General features: G+C 47.8%; 1 protein-coding gene across 2 annotated transcripts; it reads right to left on the reverse strand.

The window, feature by feature from the left end:
• Positions 1–324: 324 nt before the first annotated feature.
• On the reverse strand, positions 325–18,844 carry RRM2B (ribonucleotide reductase regulatory TP53 inducible subunit M2B). Of its 2 annotated transcripts, none has more exons than XM_040586451.1 (9): positions 18,736–18,844; positions 14,022–14,177; positions 12,323–12,439; positions 11,224–11,357; positions 10,082–10,176; positions 7,570–7,703; positions 4,321–4,425; positions 3,101–3,214; positions 325–2,620 (listed from the first exon to the last, which is right to left on the reverse strand). In XM_040586451.1, exons 1-9 carry the CDS (start codon positions 18,787–18,789, stop codon positions 2,468–2,470), a joined length of 1,062 nt encoding a protein of 353 aa, XP_040442385.1. In that variant the 5' UTR covers positions 18,790–18,844; the 3' UTR covers positions 325–2,467. The 2 variants fall into 2 exon arrangements, with proteins under 2 accessions (XP_040442385.1, XP_040442386.1); XM_040586452.1 differs by lacking the exon at positions 18,736–18,844 and adding an exon at positions 14,485–18,618.
• Between the last annotated feature and the right edge of the window lie 223 nt (positions 18,845–19,067).

The raw sequence follows: 19,067 nt of genomic DNA on the forward strand, positions 1-19,067 counted from the left end.
AATGCCCTTGATATATCAGATACCATCCCATCAAAATCGCATTTCTGGAGTGTCTCTTCTTTGAATCGAAGGGTCTCCCAAGAGATACACCCTTGAGCCAGAAAATTCCAGAAGGAAAATACATTTGCTTGCTCCCTAGACTGCAAATCCCATTCCCAAGAACAAGAAACAGCAAGTCGAGCGCTCACAAAGTGCAAGACAGCGTATGGAGCACTCGTAACTTTCTCCCACAACCCAAAAGCTGTGAACAGCAACTTACTCCAGCACGGCCCAATTTTATCATTTCAGATTTCCCAAGAAAGCATGTCACTAGCAAAGGCATGCTCCTCTCCACTTTCAAGTTTTATTGAAACTACATATTTTACACACAAATGGAGTGGGAGCTGTTGTACCAGACTTTGGTATCTCATATACATTTACAGAACCTGAGCATATAGCAGTTTCATATTTGAATATTCTCTATACTCTCATCTTAATTCACAACACTCAAACAAAATGCATTTTTAGTACTTCTAGTGACATAAAAATAGGTTCCATTCTTCCAACAACAGACCCATTTACAACATTTTCTCCTTCTCCCCCATCAACAAAGTATTTCCAAAAGGCGTTGGATTTTTCTGAGTCCATAGTTCTTTTGCAGTTGCAGGATGTTAGTGAGGGACACCAGCTTCAGCTTTTCTCTGTATTCTCCAGGCTCCCTCTACCCCTCCCAAGTACCATGTGTCAAATGATGCAGGCTCTTCTCTAGGAAACAAAAACCCAGCTGTCCTGCTTCCATGCTCATTACATACAACCTTTCACTGAGACCAAACAAAAAGAGTCCATTTTGCTGCTTATTTTTTACACCAGAACAATTGTTCACTAGGAACTATGCGAAGGCAGCGGACCTATTTGATGGAACAAGGGTACTGAGGGCTATGCCTGATCTGGGCTAGCAGGGAAATATCACTTATACCACCCCATCACTGATAACCCTGGGCTGTCGGTTCCATCTCATGCCAAGCATATTGAAAGCAGCACAAGATGTCTGCAACAATAAAGAAAGACTGATACAAAGCGCTAAACATTATGAAAAAACGCTTGGGTTTAACAAAGCAGAACTCTTTGTCTAGCTGATGTACACTCACTTTGCCTTTGAAAAAATTGAGCACATCTATTTGCAAATAAAATTCACCTACCAGTGAATAGTATCCCTTCCATCGCAAGTACCACTGCAGTATGTCAGCCATTTTTCAATCGCTCAATTCTCTGCATTGACAACAAAAAGGTTTTTTTTTTTAAAAAAAAAGCTTTCTGGCACACATTGGAACACACCAAAATCCAAACAGCAGTCCCTTTGTAAGATGCTGCTAATCCATACTACTTTGTTTTTGAATGGTACAATACCTTCCTCCAGAAGCTCTTCTGTGACAACGGTTTCAACGGCTCACATGAAACACACAACCTGAAGCACGTCCATACGTTACCAGTGCTTCCTTACAGCCCAAGCAGTACGTTTGTAGCACCTCAAGGGATAACCCCTTGGAATGATAGGCCTGCTCACCCTATCAACACACAAGTGAAACTGAGAATGAGAGAATCACCCAGCACAACAGAGGGAAGCGAGGAAACACCCAGAGCTGGCTGTTCCAGTGTCCGATGCCGCTCGCAACTCAGCGCAACTACAGACTACTTAGTAAGGCACTTGTTCAGAGAAGCAGGGACAAACAGGCAGCACAAGCCAAAGAACTACAGGATGTCTTTCTTCTCCAGTACTAACAGGCTTGCCTTTTCAAGGACCATTCAAAGCCACTAACCTGCTCAACAGCAGCTGTAAGACAGAAACTGTATTTGCTTTAAACCCCTACCAACAGCCATCAGTTTTGCAACTAGAGTAAAAACGTTTTCAGACAGAACCCAGGTTCATGGGCAGATCAAACTGTATCCCTGGGTTTAATAAGATATTGAAGTTCAAACCTTATTAATGTCTTCCCACACTCACTTATTACCCTATCTGCAGCCGGACGAAAGAGAACAGCTTTTACTCTAGACCAAATCTATAGCCATGAAAATAGACTGTGAAGATAATTTATAGCAACATATATACATAGAGTGTTACCTCATCTGGTTTTTAGATTAAAATACTCTAACATGAGGTAAATACGTAGCTTGCTTTCTTAAAACAAAATCTTGAAAAAGTAGTAGTATCCAGGTCATTTTTAAACACAGCAATCACAGCAACTGAGTCAAGGAAATCTTAAAAAGGCCATAATTTTAAAAAGCCATATAAATTTTTTAAAAAGGACACACACACCCCTTTTTTTCTTTTTAAATGACATGGAGAGAAACATATTTACTCCTCAAACAACATGAAAACCCAGGAAACAAATTCCAGCAGACTCCCGTTCCAGGACAGGAAATGAAGACAACTTCACAGCAGAAAAGTGAGACGAGAAGAGGGAAACAGTCACCATTTTTTGCCAAGTTATCAAAAATCTGCATCCAGAGTGAAGACATTGTCCATTGTTTCTGCCATAACAGCAAAACGCTGATATTCTGAAACCCGCTTCTCAAAGAAATTTGTTTTTCCTTCCAGAGAAATATTCTCCATGAAATCAAAAGGGTTTTCTGCATGAAAGACCTAAGGAAGGGAAACACTATTAGACTGGTGTTCTGATAGGGGAACACTGCTTTAAAAAACCCCAACAAACAAAACAGTCAAACCCTTTCAAACTAGATCATCCCTTGCTGTAACGTGCTGCAGAATCTACAGACAACTATCTAAGCAAATTCAGTCCTGTCACTCCCCAGGAGTTCGGTCCATGGTGAAGTTCACCCACGCAAGGTGCTTATTATCCTTCGAGCACCTCAGCACTTGAGCACAGCATTAAGTTTCCCATTACAAACTTGCAGAGCAACTGAAGGGAAACAATGGCCTAAATTGTTCTTGCTCTTTCAAATAGTGAAGCGTATGTATTAATACTGTGGTTTCGGCTGTCACTCAAAGAAAGTGCAAGCGCTAAATAAGACCTGCTCCCAGGCGCATTAAGCACTGCTCTGTGTTGACAGCTTTCCTGGGCTGTCCTGGCAGGCCAGCACTTTGGACAATTGCACCTCTTACCTTTGAGAACCCAAGTTCCATAAGCAATCGGTCCGCAACAAATTCAATATATTGTTTCATCAAAGTGCAGTTCATTCCAATCAGACCTACAGGTAACGCCTCTGTTAGAAACTCCTAGAAGTTAAAATACAGACGACATTTAGAGAAATTAAATTTAAGAAGGGAAAAGGAGAGAAGATGCCTGCGCTTCACAGTAACACATTTATGATATTCCAGGCTCCCCAGGCAGTTGTCTGAATAAATAACTTGCATCACTAAAATCAACAAGTGTCTTCTGTTTTCAGTAGTTGTTTCTCTCTTCCTTTATTTTTAGCATGTTTTTCTGGAAAAGGCACGAGAATTTTTATTACTGTCCCTCTCACCTGCCTTTCCCTACACCCCCGGAACATCCCAAGTTTCAATGTAAGCCTGAGTTTCAACTTCAATAAAACCGACAGACCATACTAGTGGGAGCAGGAACAGATCCAGAAACCTCCAGTTTTCCTCGGGTTCCAGCCATTATAGAATGACAGACCAGAGAGGACAGTGATATATATGAGTGCTGAACCCAGCCATGTGTATGTTTAGGCACCGATGCAATACCAGACGGCATTGTAAGGCAAAGCTGGGGCATTCATCATCATCACAGTAGCTAGATGACAGCAGAAAAGAAAGAGTAAACTGCAATCCTGCCAAACACTCAGCAGTGCAGAAACTTGTATTTGCAGATGGGTGGTAGCACTTCACGTGAAAGAACCTGACAGCAGCCTCACAAAAAGTCAGAGCCCAGCATGGTACACGTGGCCAGAACAGACCCTGTCTTCTCCAGAGGACAAGCAGGGATGTGTACACAGCAGGGAGATACAACAATCCTGAAAGGACAGAGGTAAACAAACTCTTCTGTAAGAGACAGCTGCTGTTGGACTAGGCGATTGCCGTAGGTCCCTTCCAACTGGAACTATTCCATTCTGTACTAAAGTTGGTCTTTCCTCTTTTCCATTATTAAGGAAGAAATCAGCTGCCAGCTTCAGCTTCTCCCAGTTGCTCACCATCTGAATCAGAAAGTCCCTCGCTCTTATTGTAACCATTATAGAAGAGGGCCAGGATGGTATAATGCATCAGGGATCCAGGCCTGAGTCAAGTATCAAATATGGTATCTCAAAAGTTGGAAATTAATTTGTTGATTTCTGCACATAAGACTGGTCCTGTGCTGCCCGTGGTGCTGTCACAGCTGGGCTTACCTGCTCAATTTCAACCGCATTAACAATGATCTCACGGACCCGTTCTTCTGATGGTCTGTTCACTAAATAATGGAACATTAGGCAAGCAAAATCACAGTGCAGACCCTGAAACAACAAAGAACAACGGAAAAAAAAGTAATTTTTTTCCCTCCTCCACATAGTTTGCACTTACGCTGGGGCAGCCTCATTCAGGTTGAAGCTTCCTAGCCTCCTGCTTCTTGGACAGTCTTAACGTTACCACGTGTAGCAGGCATTTAATTTACAGCCCAATTAGTAAGATCTGAAATCCAACACATGCCACCTACGCCAAAATAATGCTCAGCATACATGTATCTTCAGGTACATATTTTTGAGAGCTGCTTTACTATGAGGGATCCCACAAAGAACCCTGCTGGGTCCCTGCCTCTCAGAGATGGATTTGCAGAAAGAGTCCTACGTCAAGACCTGCAAAACTACCTGCTAGTTAACAGACTGTTTACCTGCTCTCTGCTTTGAGATTTCTGTACAGAAATACTTGTTTCAAGTTCTTTTAGTAGCATTTCTTCCCTTGCTTCTCCTCACAGAATTTTCAGAAAGGAAGATTCAGATTAGAGTCACAAAATCCAAGACCAACAAGTTCTTTCTCCACACAACGTGCAGCTACCGCGAGGAATGTGCCACCACAACATTCATAGGGTTTTGACGCTTCAGGCTACGGTGCCCCAACTCAACCCACCTTTACATTTCACCTAGCTATCCTGTACAGAGCCCAGAAAATTGTGTTCTTTCCCAAGATTTCCAGAAAAAACTCCAGTCTGGATAAGATGACATCAGATGAGCGATCCCTCACAGTCCAAGGTGGGGTACCACACAGCTGCTCCAAGAGGTGCCTCGGTCGCTACTTGAGCTTGCCTGGCTACAGCTTGAGCCTCTGGTTTCAGCCATAGCCAGCGCTGCTAGACTAAAGGAGCACGGTGCTACCATCTCTCCTCTCAACAGCAAGGTGGTAATTACAGCCTACACGCACCATGAGGGCACACGCAGAGTGGAAACCCATCAGAAGGATTTGGCAGACTACGGGCTACAAGTGCTATTGTTAACGAGGGTCAAAACAAAAACCAAGCAGCAAAAGCTTTTTCAGAAAGGCTACAAAGTGTTTGTGATTCAGGTCATGAAACAGCCCTGAAATAACATAACCGGGGGAATACTCCCCCTCTAGGGACAGCATTAGCTGCGGGCTGCAGGGCTTCCTGCGGTCCTGTCCAGGGCACCAGCACCAGCACAATGCAGGACATGCCTGGCTTCTCACCCAAACCAGTATGCTCCGTTGACTGGTGCTCCCGGCGGCTTTGCAGCTTTAAGAATCAGAGATGCACCAGCTCAAAGAACAGCCTGGGAACAGAGCCTGCAGCTCAAAAAACATATTGAGCATTAACCACTTATCTGATCAGATGCATCAGAAAACAGTTCATGTAGTTTTCCACTGTGGATTCTTTTTACTGCCACTGCTTTTGTAACAGCATTTCCTGGTTTGCAATGCAGGTGCTGTGTGCACCAAGCCTTACCCTTCATAACAGCTCTGCAGTTGGAATTACGCCAGCGGAGCTCAAGAAAAATTCAGTCTTTTGGTGCTCAACTCTGCAGAGAAGTACAGTTACAGTGCTGTATAGAGGAACTATGTAGAAATGATCCTTCTAACAAACAAATACCTCCTCACTCAAATGGATCAGTTCATGATGACTCAGAAACAGGAGACACAAAGAAGGTCAAGGCTGAAGAGCTGTTTGGTTTTGCTTACTGATCATATCACTTTCTTCAAAAGTGTCTTTTAAATTAAAGGCATCTTGTAAGATGTCTCCTTTCAAAACAGTTTATCAAATCCAGGGAAATTACTTCCATTATGATAAAGCTCTCGATTCTTTTAGACCAAGTCTGTTAAGTTCAAACCACTGGCATGTTTATACTGTATACAAAACTGGTCTTTCCACTTTTTCAGCGCTGACAGCACCGTAAGTTGTGCGATGCCTTAAAGACAGGCCCCAACTGTAAGCAACCGCTGCCAGCTGGCAGGCAGCAGCACAGGAAGCAGTGAGAAGAAAAGGGCACTTGTCAGCACGTGGCCTGCCACATTCAGTGTGCTGACACACAGCCCCTTAGACACATCACGTCTTCAGCTAAGAAGCACTCCCCTCCAAGGCAGCTCTGCAGCTGCCCCTCCCAGGAGATTCTATCGCTGCACAGGAACACCAGAACATGGAGAGGAGCGCTACCTGCTGCTACTGCAGCAGCCCACCACAGCTGGCTAGATGGCAGATGCAGAAGGCCGTCTGCAAGCTCTGGGACCCACAACTAGGGGCAGATGGGGAGAGGTACAGGAGGCCACTTGAACACGACTGCAGCAGCTAAGGCAGAGAGCAAGGCCGAGTCACGTCCTAGCTAGGTCCTTGCCCAAGCCAGCCCCCACTGCAGCAGGAGACTATGCAATTCCACACCAGTCCTTAAGACAGCCAGGTCTTTGCCTCCCTTCACAGCACAGGAAAAGAAACATCCCCTTCAATCCAAAAAGTCCACCCTTTTGATCATACTACGCATTGAGGTACTGCTAACAGTTCTGTTTACTCCCTTTAAAAACAGGGGGACACAGCAGCACCTAAGACTGTAAGTTCATTAGTAACATTTAACTAGAGGTCTGCTTCTTTCCCCTTTTCACAAATATTCTGGGAATAGCCTGCTCCCTTGCAGGACTCCAATCTTCCTACGTGTCAGTAGTTACAGCTCCTCCATCAGGCTGCAGGAACAGGGTCAGGCACTGCTCTGGAGAAAGTACCTCTCTTCTCTGTGCTGCCTGGCAGGTGATGTTAAAGCAGGCACAGAAGGATTACCGCAGGAGAAGCTCTAGAGAGCATGGCCTGCAGTTACCTGGCAGGTAACCAGGACCTCTGCCCTACCAGGACAGTGGACCTTCCCTGGAAAACCCTGCTGCTGACGCTGGCTAGCAGAGAACCTACTCAGACTACTACAGCCTCCTTGGCCTCCACCACTGTCAACATTAAAAAGGCTCAATTGTACCCATAAACACATCCATCCCCTGCTCACTGCTGGATTCTCTTTTTCACTGGTTCCTACCCAAATACTGCCTTCGGCTCTCTTTGCCCTTGCTCCAACCCTCCCTGCCACCAGAAGACTATGGGATCTTCGTGAATGTAATTCTGCCCTTCCCCTGGAAACTCACTTTCCTTCCCAGACAGTATGTAGAACATGACAAATTACCTCATCTCTGCTAATAAGTTCATTGGAGAAAGTCAGTCCAGGCATCAGGCCCCTTTTCTTCAGCCAAAATATAGCAGCAAAGGAACCCGAAAAGAAGATGCCTTCAACTGCAGCAAAGGCAACCACTCTCTCACCTGTTTAACATAACACATTTTCAGTTAGACACAAAATAGCGTACTGCTCATCAGGAAGATGCACTGTTTGCAGCAGACAGACCAATGCTGGAGAGGAGTAAACCCCTTTGCAGCACCAGGTGCCGTATCTGACCGCATCTTTTGGCACATCCTGAGGCATACAGGGTATACACATGTAACAGCACTTAACCACAGGCAACCCCAGCAGAACTGAAGAACCAGGGCACCCACTGAAACTGTCACAGGTCGGAAGGGAAAGAATGTAACTGTCCAAAGTGGCCATGACATTTGGTAGTCCTTCATCTCCTTCTCCTAAAAGGCAGGAAAATGGCTGTATGACTAATAGACAAAACTGAGAGAAGAGTCAGCCTTCTATAAATTAAACAGAAAATCCTACACCTCAATTTCTGCTTGTTGAGAATCTACACAAAACCATATTCTTGCAAGAGTGGAAGACCACAGACCATAATTCATCAATAAGAAAACAACAATTTGTGATATCCCACCTTTCATCAAGGGAAAACACAGCATTATTGGTCCCAGTTCTCCCTACTCTCAACAGGAATGTATTTCTTCAGACTACAAGACTATCTGACTGCTTGGTAAAGACACATCATTAGATGTGCTCTATTTTAAACAGCTTCAAAAAATCCATGAGTATATTCTAACACAAAAACCTTTTGCATTAAGTGCTGGTGCCTTCTTCCAGTGAGAACTGCATAGAATTTTGTTTAAAAAATAAAATAACCCCAAAAAAGCCAAATGTCCCACTTCCTCTATGGGATGCAAATGCCATCTGCTGGTTCATCTGAAGAAATTCAAGTTAGAAAAAAAAGCGTGAAGAGTGACACGATCTTAGTAACTTCTATGATGCTTCTACGGGAATAATTTGTCTGGCAACACTAAAGATCTCTTATGTTACTTCTAGAGAGGACTGGAGGAAGGCTGCTCGTACAAGATAGATTTAATGAAGCACAAGACTGAATATTGACACAGTTTTTACTATATTCCACCTGACTAGCTATAATACAAATGAATGCTGAAACAAAAATTACCCACCAGCAGCACCACATAACGTGAGCGCACGCTGGGAGGCTGAGACTCCACAGAACAGATACAGCAATATGGCAATTGAACTTTCAGCATGAGAGACCACCCAGAGCTGTGGAGACGCACTTGCAGGCCAGGTCCCCAAGCTGGAAGGAAACACCAAGCAAACAAGCCAGCCAGCCACTTTCATATATCGTATCTCATAATCTGGAAGACCTGGCCCCCTCAAATGTTTTAGACTTCGGAAGTTTTCTCAATAAGATGAAAATCCAGAAGAGCAGAAATATACTTTACAAAAATGTGGATAGGATGCATGAAGCTGGGGAGCAGGGGGTGGAGGGGATATTGTTTTTTGGGTTTGGGAACCTTCTGATTCTTGGCATATCCCACACTGCTGGAAGCCAAATGAAGGAGATGAAGATGAGGCTCCACACACAAGAAGCAAAGGCAGACTGGGAGAAAGTGGGATGTTCCAGGACAGGAGAATCTACAGCTACAAAAAGAACCTCGCTCAAACAAGAGCTGTGAACAACAAATACTGCAAAATAATGATATTCAGGTTTATTTCATTCATCTCGCTGAGTCTTTCCATCTCCTATGCTTTCTCTAAGTATAGAGGATATTTGGTTTAGAAAATTCAGAGTCTGACCATTATTCATTTCAGCTACAACACACCCTTCAGAGTCAACACCGTAAGCTGCATGCAAAACCCTGGAAAGGACACCCTGCACCACACTGATAGAAGCTGAGCCAGTGTCACAGCTCTGAAATGAGGTACAAAAGCTAGAAACCTGGTCCCAAGAGCAGACCAGAAACACCAGAGACAAATGATTCTCAAACCCTTTTTTGCTCAGGCTCAGTCATGCTGTTACAAAAAAAAGGGCTAACATCACACAGGAATTTGTCTGTGTGAACATGAACACAGGAAAAGCCTGAACTTGCAAGACTCCAGCTGCCCAGTTCTGAGCACCAGAGTACAAAATAGGAGACAACTGGAAGAAAAAAACCTGTAACTCCTAGAAAACAAGGTCTACAAGCAAAAACTGAAGAAACTAGGCTTATTTGGTATAAAGAAAAAAAAAAGACAGAGAAACCCAAAGCATTTTTCATAAGATGATTCTAGTGAGCACTGTCATTACTACATCACTTTAGCTGAAAATAAAAACACGCATGCTCACCAGAAGTTACTTCCAGTTCTTTAGTTAAACCAGAGACCCACACGCCACATCTGTGGAGAATTTCATTTCATGTCCCAGGGATGCAGCCCACTCCCAGAGGGTTAGTTTGTGACATGTGCAACACAAACAAGTTTTTAAGAAGCTACGCACCAAAAGTGGATTCTCTGTCTTCAATCCACTTCAGAGCCCAGTCTGCTTTCTTCTTGACACAAGGCATTGTTTCAATAGCATTAAATAAGAAATCCCTATAGAAGAAAACAAAGAGAAAACATCAAAATAATAAGAAGGGATTTATGTATATATCTGCTCTGGTTGTCCCCACTGGCTCCACCAGGCAGAGGCACCCATTACACTAGACTCTGAACTAACCCAAGTAAGAAACCATTCCCACCCGAAAGGGGTGATGGTCTCCAATAACAAGGTCACAGGGAGGCAGATGGGCAGTAAGCAACAAACCCAAGGTCTCAGTGGAGGTGAGCTGCAGATAGGAAGTGAACTGAAATGTCCCACCCCAGGAGTGCCCACCCATCAGACCATGCTGCCTCTCAAGACTCCAAGCCAGATGGCAGCCACTTCCTAGACACCGAGCTAAACCTCATCCTGCCCAGCTCCACAAAAGGAACCAGATAATTCCCACGGGCACAGGCTCTGTTCCTGTGCTAAACACCTGAAAGGAAATCTTGCATTCCTCCTACTGTCACCACGCAGGATGCCACCATGGGCAACCAAGCTCTGCCTGACCATCACCATGGTGGACCCTCTAAGGGAAAGTGCTTCTTTTCAAACGTACTACTATTGAAACCAGGAAGCTCTCCAGACAACAAAAGTGATGGGGCTTTCCAGAGAACCCAGTATTTCAAAAAAAAGCAGTTCGAGTTGTATGAAAAAGCACCGACAACAAAAAAGCTGAAAGGAAGCAATATATTGATTACGTAAGTTAGAAACACCTGTTGGATCATGAGCACTCAGTTCCCCAAGGCAAACCCTTTGCTGATGTCAGAACAAGCACCTCAGGAGCAAAATAACCATAAGGAGCTTGTCCCAACCTTTAAGAGCATTTCACATTGCCTGCACTTCCTGTACTCAAAGATCCACACAAACATTAATGACACTCCCACGCATGTCTGTTGGTCAGTAATAGTCCTCTCCATTCTGGGGGTCAGGCAGGCAGGCCTTGAAAGCTTTAAGGAACTACCCCCAACTCCCCCAGTAAGTCAGGATGAAAGAGAAGACAGCTGCTGCTGCCCAACAGTGGTGCCACTGGACTAGGTGACAGATTTCTAGAGGTTTACCTTTTCTCAGGGTCTTTGATGTAGGTGTCTATCAGCAGGCTGTACATCTCTGAGTGAACGTTCTCAATGAGAATCTGAAAGCCATAGAAACAACGCGCTTCTGGGATCTGCACCTCCTGACTGAAACGTGCCACCTATCCAAACCAGAAAGCACAGCAATGAGTACAGTAAAACCAGTGCTGCGTGACAGTACTCTAAGCTTAGCAGGAGAGACAATCAACCTCTACCACAGAGAAAGGATGGGAGCAGTTCAGCCCTGCTTTACTCACAGGTCTGTCAACAGGACAGGTGTGGTGCAGAAGAAAATAAAGCAAGCTAGCTATAATAAGTAAACACACCTGCTGTGCATATTGGATAGAGAGCTGCAGTGAAACATGAGGGCACACATACACAGGACAACAGCAAAATATTGCAATAGTAAACACTTCATACTGAACAAAGCCTCAGACTTTTTGTTCATCGTTAAAAAAAATGAAACACTATGACATAAGATGTGTTTCTGCAATATATGCACATAAACTACGACATATTCTGCATGTTACAGACATTCAAGATCTAAACGGGGCATTTGCAGTCAGATACCACTGATAAGCTGTGATGAGACATTCTGCAGCCCAGAACTGATTTCAGCAGAAAGATTTCCCCACCTTTTTAGCAGCACCCACTTGCAGCCCTAAAAGATTCTAGGACGCTGTTCAGTGAGAGTAAGATGGATTTTACCAAAATAAAGATGACAGAGCATGGCACAGCACAACCCTTCCCTACTTCTCATCTAACACAAGTATGGGAAGAAGTGTAAGGTTCTATTAAGTCACTGAGAAATGAAGATCAACACAGCCAGGCAGAAGGGTGAACTCAAAAACTGTGTCCAAGAGTGATGTGATTTGGAGTCTCACTGACCACAGTAAACCCAATTTAACTCAGGCACTGGTCCCAGAAGAACAACCTGCTTACTCCCCTGAGCAAAGGTGAGATGATGGGAAGAAAAAAAAAAGTACACATTTAATAAACTTATGCATTAATGTGAGAAGACCCAAAAGAAAAGCCAGTAAGCCAATAAAATTAGTAAGTATTCAAGCCCTCTGTAAAGCCTTCTCACCAGGTTTTCATTTACAATTCCATCACTGGCTGCAAAAAATGCCAGAACATGAGAGATAAAGTATTTTTCATCTGCTTTCAGCTTGTTCCAGTGAGGAAGGTCCTTTGACAAATCAACCTAATGAAAAGAAAAAAGAACGTTATTGGCCTTTTGAGTTTGTCATTCTGTAAGAACAGAAGCAGCCCAGTCAAATAACTAAGGCAGAGTTCTGGCATTTGCTCTCAAATCTTTATATGTAGAGGATTTAAATACGCGTGACTGTAAAAGACAGCAGACACACTGCAGTACTGACGTCTCCCTCTACAACAGTAACATCAACGTGCTTGCTTTGCAGTTTACACTATTGTAATTTGGAATAAAAATCAGTGTCTATTGAATTATGAGAAAATCAGATTTTGAGAAGCGTTCGTATCTTCCTGTCATGAGCACAAACACACACCAGCAAGCAGAGCTCACTCTGAGACACTTAAACTCTACTTGAAATAAATGCTGGTACTCCAAGAAACTTGTACCCAGGTGTGCCAAAAGAAGGACCGAGGGGACATTTGCCTTTGGCAGATGTTTGCCCTCCACCCTGCCAAAGAACGTGCCAGGGTGAACACTGCAACTGCTCTCGTCTGCCAGACTGAACTCTAGCCACAGTAGAAAACCACAGCTTCCCTCGCATAGGTCTTTTTTGTTTCTTTGGAGGGATTTCTGAACTGCAGCAGCAGTTAAGTAGGGCCAGATGTGAAAAATACAAAGGCAATACATAATTACATATGCATATATGCATGTGTGTATATAAACACACAAACCAGTTCTACAGTTAACTTTCCAGTTCATTTGGAAATGCACTGACAGATGGCAGGACAGTGTAAGAAGGAACCAGTAACATGGTAAAAGGGCGATGCTGGTAAGGCAGGATTTAAATGCCGTTTCTTTAACAGTTTAAACCAATCTCTACTGCAACAGGGCACAAGTCTCCCAGGCAGGCAATGGAATAGCATTTTCACGGAGAGTTGCGCCTCACCATTCCAGGATGCTTTCTGGTCTATTTAGACCCTGCCAGCGCTTGCAGCTCACTCCTCTGCAATGGCAGGTCACTGCTCACAAATGAGCAAAGACTGCAGAAGCTTCGAGTTGGAACAACCAGCTCCGCTGGCAGGTAACCTCTCCAGATCACTGCAGCACTCAGAAGCCTCTGCTGCTGCAAACGTAGTGACCTGAGGACTGCTGAGGTCTGACTAACCAGCAGCCTCGGGGCAAACCTTACAGCCTGCGTTATAACACAGGGCAAGCATCTAACCAGGGAAATCAGGAGTCACCCAGAAGCATTTTTAGAAAATACCCCTGATTACCACCAACTTTCTGGAAATTAAGTGCCTAACATTAAAGAACAGCATTCACGTGAAATTTCCCAGAGCATCTTACACAGTCGAGGAGTTAGTTGCAGATACAGAGCAGGGTACGAGCTATCTGTCCACAAATCGGAGCTATCTAACTTAGGCTCCCTCTATAGCCAGAGAAGCGTCCCCGGATGCAATTCCATCTTGCCCTAAACCAGCTCCGCCGAACTGCCCTATGGAAGCAGCTTTCCTCATGTTTGATGCGACTAACTCCAACCCTTACAACACAGAAGCCACCAGCAGAGCTAGGAAGGAAGCCCCAGGACCCCGGTCTGAGTGCCTTGTGCCAACCCACCGGCCCCAGGGCTCACCTCTTCTGCTGTCCAAAAGGAGGCCTGCGCCTGTTTATACATTTTCCATATGTCTGGGTACTGGATGGGGAAGATGACGAACCGGCGGGGATTTTTTCTGAGGAGAGGCTCCTCATCAGGGTCCAAGCCATTTTCAGGCACGCTTGGAGAGGAGCTCTGAAGATAAAGCACAGTTCTGGTTAACGTTGCCATTACTTACTCCTCCTCTTCCCCATATCCCAAAGATGTGGTCCAAAAGCCACCCATATCACTCAGGCACTCACCTGCCCACCTCGGGTGGATGCTCTACTCATCCCTGGGATACCTGCGCCCTCACCCTCCATCTGTGCTCCCACTGCTGGGGTGGCAGCACTACCCGTCTGCCCAGCTTCACCCAGTGCTGCTAACACCAGCCGCCCCTCCCAGCTGTGCCAGCACCAGGAAGCGCCCGACACCTGCACGCTGCAGAGAAAGCCCTTCTCACCGCAAGGAGAAAATCTGCCCCGGGAGACGACATCAGCCACCGCAGCACTGCACCCGGGGAGACAGGTGAGAGGTCACCGCACACTGCTGCCAGCCAGCATCCAGCACAGCTCTGCGAGGCTTACCACCCAGGTTACCTCCAAATCCAGCCACCTGGGTCTGGATGGACTTTCTTAAAAATGCCAAGAGATCACAGCAACTAATCCTGTTGGGTGGAAGAAGAGCCCTGTGCCTCAGTGAGCCTCTGCGTGGATGTTCATGTGTGCAATCCTGTGGTGGGCAGAAGGCAGCCCGCACATCAGCACAGCTCCAGAGGCTGCTCTGGAGACTGTCCCTTGAGCGCTGATACGACGCTCTGTGTCTCTCTTTCCAACAGCAGGCAGCAGAAAAATCCCTGCCTGGTGTCACCCATCCCCACGCCGCTTCCTCTGTCAGGGCTTCCAGAGAATGCCTGTGTACAGCTCTTCCTCAAGAGAGTTATCAGCCCACCCGAGGCGGGGGTGGCTGGTGTTTAGGACAAAGTCAGTGAACAGCAGCATGGAGAGGGCATTCTGTGAGTAGGGCCTTCATGTCACCTCCAGCCGGGGACATCTGCTCCTAGGATCAACACCAGACAGCAACCCTGCCAGGCACATCACCCAAGCACCTACTGAAGACAACCATTGTGAAGAGCTGTCAGGACAGCACATAACAACCTCTCCAGGAGGCCTGGTGACTCACACTGATCAAAAGTTTAGCCAGCAGGACACCTTTCTGGGTCAGTTCCGAGATCCTGCTGACAGTGCCATAGAGGATAACTAACCACAGGCAGTGTATGAGGTACTATATATAATGCAGCAGGGAAGGGGAGCAAAAGGTTTTAAATACCGTTGCTACCGCACTCCTAGGAGGTGCCAAAGTCCCTTCCCTACCCAGTCTGCTTGTAGCCACTCACATCGTAAAAAGTAATCTTTTACTTCAGTTTGGGAAATACCCTCAAACAAATAATTCTGCTCACGTTTAACAAACACACACACGTACGCTGGATAGCTGGCCTATGCACCACAGATACACAAAGCAAACACACCAGGAAGCACCTTCTGGGTTACAATTTTACCACTTTATTATATTTTTAAGTATTATGCAAGTACATCAGATTTCCCAGCATCATCTTACGGAGTCTCTCCTGAAGGCCACGAGAGCGCAAAACCTTCTGCATTTGCCAGGATGCAGAGATGGTTGCAGTAAACCATTGGAAGTGCCACAGAGAATCTGGGCCCGGTGTGTATGGCACCTTGCCTTAACACGCACCTTCTCCAGGCCTGCCACACAGCTAGCCCCTCCGTCTGCTCCTGCACCAGCCGTCATCCTTGGAAAAGGAACCACTGCAGAAGTCTTCCTCGTTAGCCCAGCATTTTCTCCCTATGCTACCTGAGGACTATCCCCAAGCGTTTATATCAGCAGTTACTAACTTCAGCCTTGCTGCTCCCAAGTCGTTGAAAAGCCAGCAGGCAGGGCCCATAACGCCAGGAGATAACTTGAAAAGTACTTCTGGTGTACACCAAAGTGAAGTGGAGCACAGGAAAAGCCAAGTTCCAGTATGGCAGGAAAACCAGAGACCAGCACAGAGACAAGGAGCACTTATCATTTTTCCAATGGCCTTTAACAGCTGCCACGCTGCAGACCACAGAGAGAATGATCATCACACCAGAAATACTGTCAGCACACAGTGAGACAGAAAGGCAAGAGAAGAAAAGGTGTGTGACACAGTGTGTACACTCTGGGAAGCCCTGATGGCAGGACAGAAGGATAGCTTCCTGGAGCTAAACACTCCGAGTGATGGCATGACCTCGAGAAGGACTACCACACAGTTCTGGAAAATGGTACAAGTTTTTTTAAAAAATAGGTGGCTTTTTTAAATGTTAATAAAGGAAGGGTCAGCCCACAGAAACTACACCATACTGGAATCTTCTCCTCAACCCATCTCCTACCTCCCCTAAGCCCTTCTGGGGTAGAGAGGAGTTTCACAAGCAGGCTTGATTTCTTAGTTGACAACCAGACAGCTGCTGGCTCCAAGACAGTCCAGTCTCTCCATCTTGGCTTCCATCCCTCTTAGCAGAAGTTTTCTCAAAAGCAATACTCTTTACCTTTCCTGTTTGTTAACGCAGTACATGTCTTGGTACAACTCAGCTGAAAATTCATGGAAGATACTACTCCAATTCAATTTGGGATGTACAGCACATTCGGAGTGCTGCCAGGGCTTCAGAACAGCCACCACCTTGTGCTGAAGGACACAATGCATTCCCAGCCCTGCCTTCCTGGCCCCGGGGGGCACTGGCAGAGGTACGGGAAGCTGGAGAAGGTAACAGTCACTAGGGCAATACACCTCCCGCTTTCAGTCTGCACCCTGGATCTTTTCCCTGATCCTATGATGGTTCATAGAACGGTCAACACTCATCATCATAGCGAACAGCATCCAGTTTGTAATGCAAATGTGCTACTTGCCGTTCAGACAAGCACGGAAGAGCTGAAGCTAGCAGGCACAGCCCAACCTCTGCTCTAGCAGAGTCAGCCAGAGCAGACTGCCCAGGACCATGTCCCGCTGAGGTTTCAATATCTCCAAGGATGGAGATCATGCAACCTCTATGAGCAACCTGTGCCAGCATTTCACCACCTCGACGAAAACCAGAGTGTTTTCTTACATGCAAATGGAACCTTCTGTGTTTCAATGTATGCCTATTTCCTCTGGTGCCATTATGGAGTACTACTGAGAAAAGCCTGGCTGCATCTCCTTTATTCCTTCCATCAGGTGTTTACACACACTGATGAGATCTTCCAGAGCCTTCTGTTCTCCAGGTTGAGCAGTCTCGGCACTCGTGGCTTCTCTTCATGTGACAGATGCTCCAGTCTCCTAATCATCAGCCCTTTGCAAGATGCACTCCAGTATATCATACCCCAGTTATTCTGCAACTGTTAAACTCTTCTGGTGATGACAACTAATTCAACGGACAACAAAGACTGCCTGGTGGTACTGAAGCTCTTTCCATTAATTTTAAATTCAGCAAACTAGGAAACAATTAACATATATACACAGGTACAACCACCATCGCACAGCAACAGCTGTTGGCCTATGCGTGCAAGTATCTCGGTTATATGCCCTTTATCAGTTGTTGCCAGAGAAAAAGCTCGAGGCCCATCATGGTATGTATCCATAAGCCCTCTCACACCCAGGCAAGAGGTGGCACGTGCATCCCACGAGCTCCTGGTGGCTCTGAGGCAGCCCAGGGTGGTGCAGACCATGCCAGCGGCGAGGCTGGTTAGATCGCTGGCACCCCGGGAAGAGGCAGCACCCATCGCACAGCGGCTGAGGAGCACGACGCTGCTGGTTCCTTACACTCAGGAGGATGCACAGGATGGCCATTTGCCTCCGGCAGGCCAGAACGAGCTTCACGGTGGGTACAGCGTTCTGCTGTTCACAGGGGGGAACGTTTTCGGGGATTTTTTAGGTTTGTATCTAACACAGCACAGCCCAGTTTCTGGAAACTTGAGTACTGCTGAGACACAAAGGTTCGGGAAGACCACGTGGGGCTCTGTGCCATGAAGATCCGCCACCCTCCCACACCCCAGCCTGCCTTGGCAGGGTCGCGCCGGGGAGAAGCCCCAGGAGGGAGCTCAGGCACCCCCCGGGGCCGGACTCCCCTGGTCGCGGCTGGGCAGCCAGCCCCCGCAGCACCCAGGCCTGCCCCGCGGGGGGCTGCGGGGACCGGCCCCGGGCAGGCAAAGCCCGGCGCTGCCCAGGACCCCCCCCCGGCGCCGGGGCCCGAAGCCCGGCCGGCCGCTTTTACTCGCCACACGCACGTTCCAGTGGCCTCCGCGGCGCCGGTGCCCGAGGGCTGCGACCCGCCCAAGCCCTTGCGGGGCAAGGACGCGAGGGCGACCCTGCGCCCTTCCCAGGGCCGTCACAGGCGCCACACGGAGCCGCACCAGCAGGTCCTCGGGGCGGGCGGGGGTGAGGCCAGCGCGGCCGGGTCCCCCCGGTGGCAGCCCCGCGCTCCCCGGGGAGGCCTGGCCCGGCGGCCAGGCGGCAGCAGCTGCCGACCGCCGGGCGGCACAGGAGGCCGCGGCGCCGGCGGCCCGGAGAGGGCCCCGGACAGGCAGGTGCCGCAAGGCCCGGGACGCGGCCCCCCAGAACCGCCCGCACGCCCACACCTCCCCCGGGCGGCGGCGGCTGCGCGCCCGGGACACCCGCCGCGGGGCCCGGCCCCGGCCTTACCCGCCCCGGCCCGGCCGCCTCCTGCAGCACCGCTGGCCCCCGCCGCTCGCCCATGGCCGGCGGCGACTGGGCCGCGGGAGGGCGGCGGCGGGCGGAGGGGAACGGCCGCGGCCGCTCCTCCCCCCGGGCGGGCGGGGCGGGGACCCCGCGCCGGTGGGCCCAGGGCGGGGAGGGGCCCGGCGGCACCGGGGCCCGAAGCAGGTGCCCGGGGCCGCCCGCCGGGCCGGGGGTAAGCGGCGTACGCAGGTCTGTGGCCGCTTGCCCTGGGCTCGGGGCCCCGCCGCTGCCGGGGCGGAGGCAGACAGAAGGTTGAGGGAGGTGGAGCACTGGGT

Source organism: Falco naumanni, chromosome 3 (assembly GCF_017639655.2).
Source record: "Falco naumanni isolate bFalNau1 chromosome 3, bFalNau1.pat, whole genome shotgun sequence".
NCBI classification, from domain to species: Eukaryota; Metazoa; Chordata; class Aves; order Falconiformes; family Falconidae; genus Falco; species Falco naumanni.